General features: G+C 41.9%; 1 protein-coding gene across 4 annotated transcripts in view; it reads left to right on the top strand.

Annotated features, from left to right (window-relative positions):
• Positions 1-433: 433 nt before the first annotated feature.
• LOC129701035 (torsin-1A-interacting protein 2-like) overlaps positions 434-15,260 on the top strand; it is a 30,873-nt gene continuing 16,046 nt past the window's right edge. The window contains exons 1-6 of one of the 4 annotated variants that reach the window (XM_055641975.1): positions 434-481; positions 4,464-4,514; positions 5,835-5,915; positions 7,224-7,301; positions 11,618-11,668; positions 14,168-14,245. In XM_055641975.1, coding sequence (XP_055497950.1) covers positions 454-481; positions 4,464-4,514; positions 5,835-5,915; positions 7,224-7,301; positions 11,618-11,668; positions 14,168-14,245 — 367 coding nt within the window. In that variant the 5' untranslated portion in view covers positions 434-453. Of the gene's footprint in view, positions 512-4,463; positions 4,515-5,834; positions 5,916-7,223; positions 7,302-11,617; positions 11,669-14,167; positions 14,246-15,260 lie in introns of all 4 variants that reach the window. The other 3 variants (XM_055641974.1, XM_055641976.1, XM_055641978.1) reach the window with 3 other exon arrangements.

The following is a 15,260-nucleotide window of genomic DNA, read 5'->3' as shown; positions in this document are numbered from 1 at the left end:
CAAAGTATAAAATATATATAAAACAAAAACCTGCAAAATCTCTTGATGCATTCCCAGTGTCCACACTCGCCAGTGCCACATTCACTCAGTGACAGGCACCTGCACACCAACCAACACTCTTGTCGCCCACTGTCCCCAATGCCGTGGGGGTGATATCCCTTCCCACCCCTTCCCTTCCCTTGTTTGAGGGAGGTCCCTATCGGACTCGGCCCCTCCGTGCCCAGCAGCAATGAAGGATGCCCTCGGCTTATATATATATATATATATATACAGAAGCGACCTGACCTTGTTTCTGCTTTTATTTCCCACCCTGAGCCAGGATGGAGCGGAAGCGCCCGACTCCCGAGAAAGCGGATGTTTCGGTTGCCCCGCAAGGGGTCCCCTTCCCCGACCGGTCCGGGGGGAAACGGGGCCGCGCGGAAAGTCCGGCCGAGGGGAAGGGACGGCGAGAAGATGAGGCGGAGGTCAAATCGAAATAAAAGTGCGTATCCCAAAGCCTTCCGATCAAAATGTATGATTGTTTAGTTCGCTGCTTTTTTTTTTAAATGAAAAGATGAGTGATCGTAATTGCTTAGTTTTCAGGGCATCTGTTTACGGTGCGAATACAAATTGAAAGCGATTCCGACTTGTCTCAGGCAGGCAGTGAAAATATTAGCTTGTAAACGGCTGAGGGGATTTCCTCCTCGAAAGATTAACTGTTCGGAGATTTGCTGTCTCCTTAGTAAACTGGGAGAGGAGGGGGTGCTGGTTTTCTGTGTGAGCTGAGATTATTTCTGGTCCACACAAGCTTTCACAAACGTTGCATGTCCTGCTTTGTCTCGTCTCCCAGTCCTTGACTCGCTGTTGAAGCTCGCCGAGCCTGAACTGTTCTAACATTTAATTCGTTTCTGCGGCTACTTTAAAGGGGAGAGTAAGGAGACTGCCGATGCTGGGGTCTTGAGAGCAAAAGACAAAGTGCTGGAGGAAAGTGTCGGTCAGAATCTTGGAGGGAAGGGAGAATCGATGTTTAGGGACAAAGAACTGCAGATGTTGGTTAATACACAAAGGGACATAAACTGATAAAGTGCCAGTGGAGCAGCAAAATCACCGAAGGGGTGTAACCATCCATGGTCTGAAGAAGAGTCTCGACCCGAAACGTCGCCTATCCATGTTCTCCAGAAATGCTGCCTGACCCAAAGAGGATCTTTGGCCTGACCTGCTGAATTTCTCCAGCATTTTGCGTCCAGTCGATGTTTAGGGTCTGGACACTTTTTCAGACTGATGGAGAATAGAAGAGAATGCTGGGGAAAGAACTGGCAAGATGGGTGGATCCAAGCGAGGAGGAGTTGTTTGGCAGATTAGTCAAACGGGGGTGAGAAAGGTGGAGTTAGAACCAAGCTTAGAGATGATAAGGCGAAAAGACAAAGGGTGCAAAAGGGAGAATCTAGTAATAAAGAATGGTAGTCTGGCCACGAAGGCCCAACCCACCCCCCCCATGTTTTTTATTTCTTGCTGAGTTCCTATTTTTTCTTCTTGCTGAGCATTTATTTTACTTTTGCTGTAATATTGTGGATTAACTTTAATACTGAGTAATAGCTGAACGAGCATAAAACTGCCATGATATGCGAGTCACAGCACACAATTGTCTCCAGTGTATATTTGCAAATATGCAACATTATTCCACAATTGTCATTTGAACCCTTTGATTAAAACCTATTTTGCTTCGAATAATTGATAATAACAATAATGTGTTTGAAATACTGGAGAGGGCACTTGGAAAAAATCTGATGGTCTTGTTTCTCTTTTATCCTCCATTTCCTTTCCCATCAGCATTTTCCTCTTTCTGCCTTATTATTTATCTTCTTTACAATTAAATATTTCTCCCATTTTCTGCAAAGTATTGCTATACTGTGATCAACACTTTGAAGTTTGTGAGGCTTTGGGTCCAGATCCTTCCAATTGCAAAGCTAACTTGTCTGCTGCACATTTGCTGTCTGATTTATTGCAAGTTTATTTATGTTATGCATTTATATCTGATTTACTATCCAACAGACTTGCACAAATCCAATTTTATTCTCCCCACGTTCCATCATACATCCCAGATTCTACTACTCATCTTTAAGCCAGGGCAATTTACCAACAGATCTATAAGATGGAACAATTTACAAATTTCGGGCCAAAACCTTTCTTCAGTCTGAAGCCCTTCTTCATAGATGCTCCATAGATGCTGCTGCACCCGCTGAGTTTCTCCAGCAATTTTGTCTACTTTCGATTCTCCAGCATCCACAGTTCCTTCTTGAACATTTTGTCAAGATATTTCTCTTGTCTCAGGAGTGAAATGATGGGAGTCAGAGTGACTGAGTAACGGTCAGACTGTTTAAAGACAAAGTGAGTTTTTTTTTTATTCGGAGGGCAGTGAATCTTAGGCATTCACCACCCTGGAGGCCTAAACATTCAAAGTAGAGATTGACAGCTTTCTGGTATTTAAAGGAAATGAGATGCACCAGGACAATGGCATTCAAAGTGGAGAAAATCCATTATCTTGTTAATTGGCAGAATGATAAAAGAGGCTGAATGGCTTACTCCTATTTCTTATGTTCTTTTGATCCAGAAATCCAAGGGTGGTACAACATTTGGAGGAGGCATATGAGTTTCTGGATTCACTTTACAAAGCAAAAGTAGAATCCAGAGCAGCAAATGATATACCTAGGCTGAAAAAAAAATACAAAAAGCTGAAGTAACTCAGCAGGCAGACAGCATCTCTGGAGAAAAGGAATAGCTGTCATTTTGGGTTGAGACCCTTTTTCAGACTGAGAGTCAGGGGAAAGGAAAACTAGAGATATAATCAGGAAAAGGGGAAGTACAACGGAATCTGGGGGTCCTTCTTCATCAGTCAATGAAAGTAAGCATGCAGGTACAGCAGGCAGTGAAGAAAGCGAATGGCATGTTGGCCTTCATAACAACAGGAGTTGAGTATAGGAGCAAAGAGGTCCTTCTGCAGTTGTGCAGGACCCTAGTGAGACCACACCTGGAATATTGTTTGCAGTTTTGGTCTCCAAATTTGAGGAAGGACATTCTTGCTATTGAGGGAGTGCAGCGTAGGTATACAAGGTTAATTCCCGGGATGGCGGGACTGTCATATGTTGAGAGAATGGAACGGCTGGGGTTGTATACTCTGGAATTTAGAAGGACGAGACGGGGATCTTATTGAAACATATAAGATTATTAAGGGTTTGGACACGCTAGAGGCAGGAAACATGTTCCCGATGTTGGGGGTGCCCAGAACCAGGGGCCACAGTTTAAGAATAAGGGGTAAGCCATTTAGAACGGAGATGAGGAAAAGCTTTTTCACACAGAGTGTTGTGAGTCTGTGGAATTCTCTGCCTCAGAGGGCGGTGGAGACCGGTTCTCTGGATACTTTCAAGAGGGAGCTAGATGGCGCTCTTAAAGATAGGGGAGTCAGGTGATATGGGGAGAAGGCAGGAACGGGGTACTGATTGGGGATGATCAGCCATGATCAGATTGAATGGCGGTGCTGGCTCGAAGGGCCAAATGGCCTACTCCTGCACCTATTGTCTATTGATATAGAGAGATATAGAACAAATGAATGAAAGATATGCAAAAAAGTAACACTGATTAAGGAAACAGTCCATTATTGGCTGTGGGCTAGGTGTTAATGAAAGAGATAATGAAACTCACCAGGAGGACAACAGTGAAATTAGTACAATGACTAGGGTGGGGGAGGGACGGTGAGAGTAAGGATGCAAGGATTACTTGAAGTTAGAGAGATCAATATTCATAACGCTGCGTTGTACACTGTCCAAGCAAAATATGAGGTGCTGTTCCCCCAATTTGCGTTTGGCCTCACTCTGACAGTCCCAGGCCAGTATGGAAATGGGAAGGGGAATTAAAGTGTTCAAGAAGGAACTGCAGATGCTGGAAGATCGAAGGTACACAAAAATGCTGGAGAAACTCAGCGGGTGCAGCAGCATCTATGGAGCGAAGGAAATAGGTGACGTTTCGGGCCGAAACCCTTCTTCAGACTCCAAGGAATTAAAGTGCTTGGTAACCGGGAGATCATGTAGGCCTAGGCGGACCGAGCGAAGGTGTTCAGTGATATGATCGCCCAGCCTACGTTTGGTCTTGCCGATGTATAAGAGTCCATACCTGGAACAACGGATACAGCAGATGAGGTTGGAGGAGGTGCAAGTGAACCTCTGCCTAATCTAAAAGGACTGTCTCTATTTCAGTTTGTCCACATTTTGCTCTCTTTTCTATCAAGTTTCTACTTACTTCTGCCTGCTATTTACTTTTTGCTAGTTTCTTATTATTTTGAAGACTGTTCTTGGATTGACAATGTTTTTTTTCCTCTCCTTTCCTGCCATTGTTGTTTTTTTTGCCATTGCTACAAGAATGGACAATGAAAATGCAGTTATTTGAAAGTAGTCATCTTTGCTATATTTGTAATGCATATTTCTTGTTAGGTTATCAACAGCGTTCAAATTCATCAGAACCTTCCAAGAAGTCTCAGAAAGGTAATCCTTCCATTTGCTGATGAGACTATTTCTGACTTTATGCCTGGAAAAGCAAGTGAGCCGTTAACCAGGCTAAATAACATGCAACTGGTGCCGCCCCTTAGTTACCCAACGCACCTAATTGCCTTAAAATTTAGGCCTAAAGGTACAAATGCAAAGTTCCCTGGTGCAATGTTTAAGATGCAATAAAATATCTGTTCCATTGGGGCCATTTTAACTCATCAATGTGATGTGCTCTTTGTAATGAATGAAGATTGCAAACTTTGGTCTAATTCTTGTGGGAAATTAACAAGAAACATACCCTTTGGCCCACTGAGTCCGTGCTAACCAGCAATCCCTGCACACTAACACTATCCTACACACATTAGGGACAATTTACAATTTTACCAAGCCAATTAGCCTACAAACCTCTAAGTCTTTGGAGTGTGATCAGAAACCAGAGCACCTGCAGAAGTCCCACGCGGTCATAGGGAGAACGTACACACACCGTTCAGATAACAGTCAAGATTGAACCCGGGTGACTGCAACTCTACCACTGTGCCGCCCCAGGAAGTTGTTTTGGACCAAGGCTATATGAGGTCTAGCACTTCATTTTTCTCTATCGGAGAAATTCCCAGTTTTCAACCCATTGCCCTCAGCTTCTGTACTACTTTGACTAATTATTCTCTCACAGTTCTAATGTAGGGTCTCAGACACTGTTTCTCTTTTCACAGACTCTACCTGCCCTACTGAGTTTTCCAGCATTTATTTAAAAATCTCCTTCATCGTCCTCAAACATTCTTCATTCTCCTCCTTTTCTAATTGTTCCCCACTGCGGCAGAAAAGTAGCTTTACGCAGCAGCTCTGTCTGGCCAAACAACTATGGTGTAGGAAGGAACTGCAGATGCTGGTTTATACTGAAGATAGATGCAAAATGCTGGAGTAACTCAGAGGGTCAGGCAATATCACTGGAGAAAAGGAATAGGTGACGTTTTGGGTCGGAACCCTTCCTCAGACTGATGCCATAGAACTAGTTTTGTGCCTCTTCCAATGATCTAACATTTAGATCTAATGAAGAAGGGTCTCAACCCGAAATGTCACCCGTTCTTTCTCTCCAAGATGCTGCCTGTCCTGCTGAGTTACTCCTGCTTTTTGTGTCTATATTAGGTTTAAACCAGCATTTGCAGTTCCTTCTTACACATCTAACATTAATAACTTGTAAGCTCTGTAGAACACCATCTTTGTATAAAAGCAAAAATATTACCATGGTAATGCGACATAGTTGAATTGAAATTGAATTGAAAAATTAGAATTAAAAATAATGCACTTTATTTCTTACAGAACAAAGTCAAGCCCTATCAAGCAAGGCGGACTTGCCCACAGAGGGCGAAAGATCAGGCCAAATACATAGTCCAATAAACAGTAAGTGGTAATGGATCCACTTTGAGACCTAGCATTTCTTGCTGTGAGTCTTGTGTTTGTAGAATGAGGTCATGATGAATCCAATTTTAGAGTGGCAGGTTGTTTAGATGCAGATAAATAAAGCTAACTTGCTGTGATAAACTCTGCAGCAGAGACCGGGCACATCATTCATAGGAGAGCAGTGTCGCTGGTTGGTGCAATATTTTATAATTTAGCGCTTCTCTTAAATCGCGTTGTCTTTCCTGAATCTTTCTCTGACTTTCCCTCTCTCAGTGCCCCACACAAATTATGGCTTGTGTATAAAATGTGCTTGTTGGCATGTCTTAGAAGGTTGTTAAACCTGTTGATATCAGAAATACCTCATGCACAAAGCATGATTAGTCCTTGGATGGGAGACTCCCAGGAATCCCAGCTACATTTAGCTTTGTCTGGAAATGAAATGGGCACCAACTGCCAATTCACTCTAAAAATCACCTCTGCTATTGTAGATTAAGATGCTCCAATGGTTACGGCAGCCTCGTGACTACTTTCGACGTTAAACTTGCACCTGAATTCATACTATGCTTAACAAAATGGTTATTTTTTTTAATTAATTTGCCTCATTCTGGAATTTCCCTCCAAAAGAATCGTGGTTTTTTTCCTGAAAATTGGAACATAACCTAATTCATGCAAAAATATTTAACATTAAACAAAGAAATAATGCAGAAAAAATCGCATGTCTGAGAGAGCATTGAAATAATTTAACAATTTGTATAATTCATGTTCTCGAGATTTCTCGTACAAATTGGATATGCATTATTTTGATTTCTGATTTACCCAATCACAGGGACAGCTTAGATATTCAGCAGAACTTTCATCTATACTTTCAAAGGTCACAATCAATAACTTGCACTTTCTCCAGTTTATAACAATAATTTATTTTCCTTCAAAATTCAAACATTTGTGCACACCAGTTGTAGCTCCCCCATTGAACTTGTGGCTTTTACTTTGTCCTGACTATGATTCTGGAACTTTGGCTTGAATTTCACCATTTCACCAGCAATAACATCAAACTGTTTCCATAGAAATCAGAGGTAAATATTAATTAGCCAGTTACTCCATTGAGAAAATGAAAGAGGTTGGGCAATTATCTTGGCTGGTGTGAATGCACAATATGTACTGTTGGCATTAATCCAATGTAGAGTGCAGACTGGTTTGTATCATAAATTATTCCAATCTTTAATCGACAAAAAACATCATGAATTTTAATAATATTAATTGGACCAGTCGCAAATGCATAGTTTTTAACATATGCCCTGGTACACACAGGTTCATCTATAGGAAATGAAGGTGACCAGATGGTAACACCACGCCCTTCGATAAGGAATGCAAGAAAAAGAAATGTTGGTGAGCTCCTCTATTTATACGAGACACATTCACCTCATCTTATTAACTCTTCAAAGCTGTTTATGCACTAGTCGAGAGACATTTGATTGCAATTGTTTAAGAATTCCACAGCTTTGACATGCTTGGACAGTCTCTGGCCCAGTCCACTGTTCCACCCTGTCTGAAATCCTCCACCATAGTCCCCTTGCCCAAAAAAAACAACATCTCCAGCCTCAACGACTACCGGCCAGTCGCACTCACACCAGTGGTGATGAAGTGTTTTGAAAAACTGGTCCGGGGTCATATCACATCACTTCTGCCCCGAAGCTTTGACCCCCACCAGTTTGCGTACAGAGCGAATAGATCCACAGAGGACGCTGTAGCCACAGCTCTCCATGCTGCACTGTCTCACCTGGAGCAGCGGGGGAGCTACGTGCGGATGCTCTTTGTGGACTACAGCTCTGCTTTTAATACTATCCTTCCCCACAAACTGGTGGACAAACTGGGGGACTTGGGACTTCCACACTCCACCTGTACGTGGATAAATAGCTTCCTGTCGGGTCGAAGCCAGAGAGTCAGAGTGGGCCATCACACATCCACGGCCCTCAGCCTCAGTACCGGCTCTCCACAGGGCTGCGTACTGAGCCCCCTGCTCTACACCATCTACACGCATGACTGCACCCCCGCCCACCACAGCAACACCATTGTCAAATTTGCGGATGACACTACAGTGGTGGGACTCATCTCCGCGGGGGACGAGTACGCCTACCGGGATGAGGTGGAGCAGCTGACAGTGTGGTGCGAAGAAAATAACCTGCTCCTCAACACCTCAAAGACGAAGGAGGTAATAATAGACTTCAGGAAAAACAAAACGGACATGGTACCACTGACCATCAGAGGGGACTGTGTAGAGAGGGTGGCGGATTTCCGCTTCCTGGGAATCCACATTGAGGAGGACCTGACGTGGAGCGTGAACACCACTGCGCTGCTGAAAAAGGTCCAGCAGAGACTGCACTTCCTGCGGGTGCTCAGGAAGAACAACATCACTCAGAGGCTGCTGGTGTCCTTTTATCGGTGCTCCATTGAGAGCATACTAACATACTGTGTATGCGTGTGGTACACCAGCTGCACAGTGGCTCAGAGGAAAGCGCTCCAGAGGGCCATTGACAACGCCCAGAGGATTGTCGGCTGCCCTCTCCTTACCTTGGAGGACCTACACAGTTCCCGCTGCACCAAAAAAACCCAGAATATAATAAAGGACATCTCCCACCCCGGACACTCCCTGTTTGAACTGTTGCCGTCAGGCAGACGGTACAGATCCACAAGGACAAGGACAAATAGACTACAAAACAGTTTTTACCCCACTGCTATAAAAGCACTAAATGTGGCCGCCAAGGAACGCAGGGGCGATACAGACTAAGGGACTGTGGTAACGGTGAAATCGACAGAAGGATGGAGGGTTGGGTGTGTATGCGTGCTTTGTCTGTGATTTTTATTTATTTGCTTATCTTTATTATTTTACCGTGGATGTTTCGTTAGCTTTAGAAATGTTTGAATGCTGCACTGACTGGCTGACATTTTAAATTTTGTTGTACATGGCCCATGTTACAATGACAATAAAGAAACTATTCTATTCTATTCTACTTTTACCTCTTCAATTGTTCATTTCATTACATGCAAATGTTCTTTACAGGAAAACAAAAGTGAGTTTGGGTGAAAGAGTCTTTAATTTAAGAATTTAAACCATTTATTTTGATCAAAATCATTAACCTGAAACATTATATAAGGTATTTGATTTTTTTTTTTTTTAATATTTTAAAGATGAATAAGAAATTGCGTCTCACAAATTTGATTGAGTTTTTGAAGAAGTGGGGTGGCATGGTGGCACAGTGGTAGAGTTGTTGCCTTGCAGCGCCAGAAACCCAGGTTTGATTAAAAGTACGGGTGGTATCTGTACGTTCTCCCCGTGGCCATGTGGGTTGTACCCGGATTTTACGTTTTCCTCCCACATTCCAAAGACGTACAACTTTGTAGGTTAATTGGCTTCGGAAAACATTGTAAATTGTCCCAAGTGTGTGGTATAGTGCTAATGTATGGGAATCGTTAGTTGGCACGGACACGATGGGCTGAAGGGCCTGTTTCAGTGCTGTATCTCTAAGCAAAACCAAATTAAAATGACGAAGAGGATTGACAAAGGCAGGGCTATAGATGTCTGTGTGGACTTAGCAAGCTCTTTGACAAGGGACCGCATGGTAGGCTCGCCTGGCAAGTTAGATCACATGGAATCCAGGGTGAGCAAGCAAATTGGACCCAAAATTGGCTTGGTTGAAGGAGTCAGATTGTGGTTGTGGAGAGTTGTTATTCATTTTAATCAGCTATGTGACCAGTGTATGTCGTGTGCCTTGCTGCTGAATCTGAATCCCTGTTGTTTGTCGTCCGAATTGTTAATATAAATGAAAATATTGTGAACATGGTTAGGAAGTTTGCGGATTATTCCACAATTGGTGGTGTCGTGGACTGTGAAGATGGTTATCTAAGATTACAAAATGATTCTGATGATCTAGGGAATGTGGGGCCAATGAATGACAGATGGAATTTAACTTGGACAAGCACAAGGTATTGCTTTTTAGTAAATAAAACCAGAGTATGACTTGCACAGTAACTGGTAACGCCTTAGTGACTGTTGTTGAACAGAGGGACCTTATGGTGCTGGTACATAGCTCGCTGTCAGTGGCGACACAGGTGGACTAAGTTGTGATGGAGGCAATTGGTATGCTTCATCAGTCGTGGCAATGCGTAAAGGAATTGAGATGCCTTATTGCAACTATGCTAATTGCTGGTGAGAGCACACTGAAAGTATTGTGAGCAGTTCCTGTCATTCAACAATAGAAAGATGTCATGCAGCTGGAAAGGGTGCAGAAAAGTATGGTAAGGATGTTACCAGGACCGGGGGCTGAGTTAAATGGAGTGGTTGGATAAGTGGGACCATTTTCCCCTGGAGCTCGGAAGCTGAGGGGTGACCTTATCAAGGTACATCAAATCATAAAGGGCATAGATAAGGTGGATAGTCATGTTCAACTGTGTAAAGGATTCTAAAGCTAGAGAGTCATGGACTCTAAATTCTAGATGGCAGATTAAAGATTATAAAAAGGATCTGAGGGGCATTTGTTTTCGCAGAAGGTGGTGGGTATAGCCATATATATATGGAACAAGCCGTGGGAAGAAGCAGTTAATCCGGGTACAATGACAACATTTAATAGACATTCGTATATGTGCATGGATGGTAACTTTTTTGAGGCATATGGGCCAAACACATTCAAATGGGACAGCTAAGAAATACATCTTGGTTGCCATGGATGAGTTGGGCTGTGTTGAATAACTATGACCCCAGAAAACTTGCTCTGCATTCAAATTAGGGTAGAAAGTTGCCTCGAGTAAATTTAAGTTCATTAAGGGAAAAACTGCAATTTTAATAGTGCTTGAATTTTTGTTTTTATTTTTGTCTCAATTATAGACAAGAGGTGCAGGAGTAGGCCATTTGGCCCTTCAAGCCAGCACCGCCATTCATTACGATCATGGCTGATCATTCACAATCAGCACCCCGTTCCAGCCTTCTCCCTATATCCCTTGACTCCGCTATCTTTAAGAACTCTGTAACCAGTTTGTCGTTTATTACCATTTGTACATATGCCTTTAATTTAAAAAAAAAAAATGTAATTTGAAAAAAAGAACTCTATTCATGGAATTGTGGTATTTTTAATTGGGTTATTGGGTATTCCCATTTAATACACTGGTTGATTGACGTTTTTAAGTTTCAGTCCGCATGAGGTATCATAGACTACATGTAGGTATTGAAGAAGTAATAATAACAAGTACAAGTTCAAAATCATATCAATCAAATGACATTTATCAAAAGCATGTCACCTCTATAATGTCTGGTTAATAAATAGGTTTGGTCAACAGGTTATTTGGGAACATTATATTCATAATGCAGTAAACCCTTGTTTTCACGGACCATATGTAACTGAGTAAGGGTTTCGCTCCAACCACCTCTGAAACAAAAAGTTGCTTTCAAATACAAAGTTCTTTTTAACAGCTAAAAATGTATTTTGTTACTGCTAAAAATACTAAAGGTTGTTTGTTACATTGTTTAATAGAGTCAATTGAAGTGATTGCTTGTCGATTTCAATGCTGTGTTCATTTCAATGCCTTGTCAATTTCAATAGCCTCCAGTGGAACTAGCAGCCTGTTCTTAAAGAGACAGCCCACCATAACCTGAATTCATTATAAAGAGGTCTGTAATAATGATGGTTTATTGTCTTTGTTTTTTTTCTCAGATCGTGCACTTGGCTTGGAATCATCAGACCCTGAAAAGAAGTCTCGTAAAGGTACATTCTTTCTGTTTGCTGATTAATTTATTTATAACTATGGGAGGTTTGTTCATGCTGTGTAAGCCAAGTGAGCAGTAAATCAATCTTACAAAATGCACATTTGATGTCCACCCACCTAGTTCTTTGCTGGGAAGCAGATCAGCACAGTTTGTGACCTTTCCTTGGCAACTTTGCAAGTTGTCATGGAAGTGAGGAGAGCTGGGATAAAGATAGTTCAGGACCTCCAGAGCTGTCATGCAATCTGAATAGGTTCCATCATCGAATCATCACACATCCATATTATGGATTGGAGCCACAGTACTGCCCATCTGCAAAGGAGGGAGGGACTAATGGTGGGGATTGAAGTGAGAGAGGTAACAGTGCAGAGATAGTGCACAGTGCACAACAATCACCAACAGGTTGAACTGATCCCAAACTACCAAGCGGAGTGGTGGTGTCAGGACCAGTGACTGAAACTTCTGTGACTTGAAGTTGGCAGTGCAGAGATACTTTAACCTGCTCTGTGAGATTGTTATTACATTATAAAAACAATGTTCCATCGAGACCACAATCAGACCTGACTCACAACTTTCAGCAACTTGTCCTTGTTTCAGCAACTGATTTTATAGCAAAGGTTGTAGGTGATGATCTTTGCTCCAATTCTGCTGGTGTGTTATTAATGTGTTCAGCGCATGTTGATGATGTCATGATATGTATGAAACACATTGTGAAAATGGCATACACTGGGGTGAATCATAAGAGGAAGTTGGTGGTCCAGCTTCCTGATGGTGGAACTTCAAAAGAAGTGAATGCAGACACTTAAAAAAATGCAAAATTGCATTTTATGAATGATGAACTCATTTGAAAGAAACTGGCTTAAATGCATTTAATATCTAGGTCTTATTATAAAGCCTAGTGATTCAAATTACATTAAATAGTTAGAGCAGTGAATTGGTCAACTTAACTCGAAGAGTAGAGACTGAAGGGTGACTAATGTACCTTTATTTAAGAAGGGCAAAAAGGCAGAGTACTACAGGCTGGTGAGTTTATCATCAGAGGCAGTAGAATTGATGAAGAGGATTCTACAAGATAGGATCTACATGCATTTGCCAATACAAAGATTGATTAGGGATAGTTAGCACGTTATCTGAATGGGAGATTGTATTTCACAAACCTGATTGAGTTTTTAGAAGATGTGACCATGAGTATTGATGAGGGGCAAGGCCGAAGACTTGTCTACAAGTTCATGCACAAGGGCATTGACAGCTTCCCACATAATAGTCTGTCCCAGAAGGTGGGAACCACATGGGGTCCAGGGTGAGCGAACAAATTGGATACAAAATTGACTTTGTAGAAGTCAGAGGGTGGTAATGGAATAAATGGGCTATTTTTCAAATTGGAGGCCTGTGAGCACTGTTTTTTGTTAACTATATTAACGATTTGGATGGGAATTGAGTTGCCATGGTTGGTAAATTTGTGGATGACACTGAAGTTGGTGCTATAGCGGGCGGTGAAGAAAGTTATCTAAGATTGCAACTGGATCTAGATGCATTGGGGCAGTGAGCCAAGATTGGCAGAGAGAATTTAACTTGGGCAAGTGCAAAGTGTTGCATTTTGGTAAATTAAACCATGGCAGGTCTTGCACAGTAAATGGCAGGGACTTGGAGAGTGTTGTAAAACAGAGGGACCTAGGGGTACAGGTACATAACTCCCTGAAAATGGTGACACCGGTGGGCAGATGAGGAAAGAGAATTTGGCATGTTTGCCTTTATTGGTCAGGGTTTTGAGCACAACAGTTGGGATGTCGTGTTATAACTGTACAAAATGTTTGTCAGACCTCACTTGGAGTAATATGTGCAGATCCTGTCATCATACTATAGGAAGGATGGCATTAAGCTGGAAAGGGTGCTGGAAATAGAGAAAGATACTGGGATGGAAGACTAGAGTTATAAAGGAGAGACTGGATTCGCTGTACTATGGCGAGGATGTTTCTACTCATCCCAGTCGACCCCTTATTCTGTGACGGTATCTCCTGATTCCAGACCCCACCCAAACATAATACCTGCATCTACTCTGTCAAGCCTTGTCAGAATTTTGTTTCTATAAGACTACATCTCAGCTTTCTAATTGAAGAGGGAATAGACCCATCCAGGTGAATCTCTCCCCTAACCTAGGTATCCATTTATTTATGGGCTGTTGAAGATATTCTGTTATCATCCATTTCTCATTATCTGGACCTTGTTCTCTTTTACACAGTCTTCCCTTTTCTCTGTTTAAGAAGGAACTGCAGATGCTGGAGAATCGAAGGTACACAAAAAAGCTGGAGAAACTCAGCGGGTGCAGCAGCATCTATGGACCTTGTCGGCCCGAAACGTTACACTCCAGACCTCTTTTCCACTTTTTTGTGTACCTTCCCTTTTCTCTGCCTGCTGTTCTTTGTCTTCTGTTCCTTTTGTTTTATTGCTATGCATACTCTTGCACACATTTAGCATTTTTATCTTTGTCTCTTTTTAAAAGATGGAGCTGCAGCTGAGGTATATCCGCAGATTAACATGGACCATCGCACTGAGGCTCTGGAATCTCAATCCATCTCAGGTATTGGCACATCCAGAATCCACTGCAACGTTGGTTTTCACAAATTTGCGTACATACAGTATGACAGTTTTAAAATCCATAAAAGTTTGCATATCTGACTCGGGATGCCTTTCCTGAGTTCTAGCTACTTTTTGCCCGTTCACCAAGTTAATAAAATCATGAGGGGCATAGAATGCACAGTGTGTTTTTCCCAGGATAGACGCAAAATGCTAGAGTAACTAAGCGGATCAGGCAGCATCTCTGGACAGAAGGATCACCATTTCATAATAGGTGATGTTTTTTGGGTGGAACTTGGGGAAGCAAGAACTGGAGGGCAAAGATTTAAGGTTAGAGTAAAGATTTAATAGGAACCTGAGGGGCAACCTATTCACACAGAGGAGGTACTTATAGTGAATGAGCTGTGTTTGATCCAGTTTAACTAATTTAATAAACATTCTGAGCTAATCATATTTGATATGAATTTTGTATTTCTGAGGAATGCACATAACTATATTCTCTGGATACATGTCAAATGCATTTTTTTTCTGCTTTTACAGTTTGTTTTAATGTGGATATGAATATTTGGCAAGTAATTGATTCTGTTTGAGACTTGCACCATCCATTGTAACATGCTATCCATGTTATTTCCCAGAGACAAACAAACTGGGATAGGAGCTTTCACTTCTCAAATGTGAATAGTTGATAATTGGAATTAATTACAAAATAGAAAATGTTCAGCAAGTCAGGCAGCATCTTCAAATACATTTTCTTTTACAATGAAGCATGAAGTTATTTTCCCCCACGGTTGATGCCCGGTGCGTTGAATGTTAGTGTTGTTCACTGGTATATCACTCACATTATTAGAACCAATGTTTCAAAGATTTGTTTGTGCACAATGTATCATGTCCATTAATTAACAAATAGTTACTAAAGTAAATATGTTGCGCTTTCTCATGACATTGGGCCCATCAAGTCTCTGTGAGCTCTCAGAGAATTCCTTCCCATTTCCCACTTTTTTCACTATAACCACTCTCTT

The sequence above is a fragment of the Leucoraja erinacea genome, chromosome 10, assembly GCF_028641065.1.
Source record: "Leucoraja erinacea ecotype New England chromosome 10, Leri_hhj_1, whole genome shotgun sequence".
Taxonomy (NCBI): domain Eukaryota; kingdom Metazoa; phylum Chordata; class Chondrichthyes; order Rajiformes; family Rajidae; genus Leucoraja; species Leucoraja erinaceus.
This window is presented reverse-complemented; position numbering and strand designations above follow the sequence as displayed.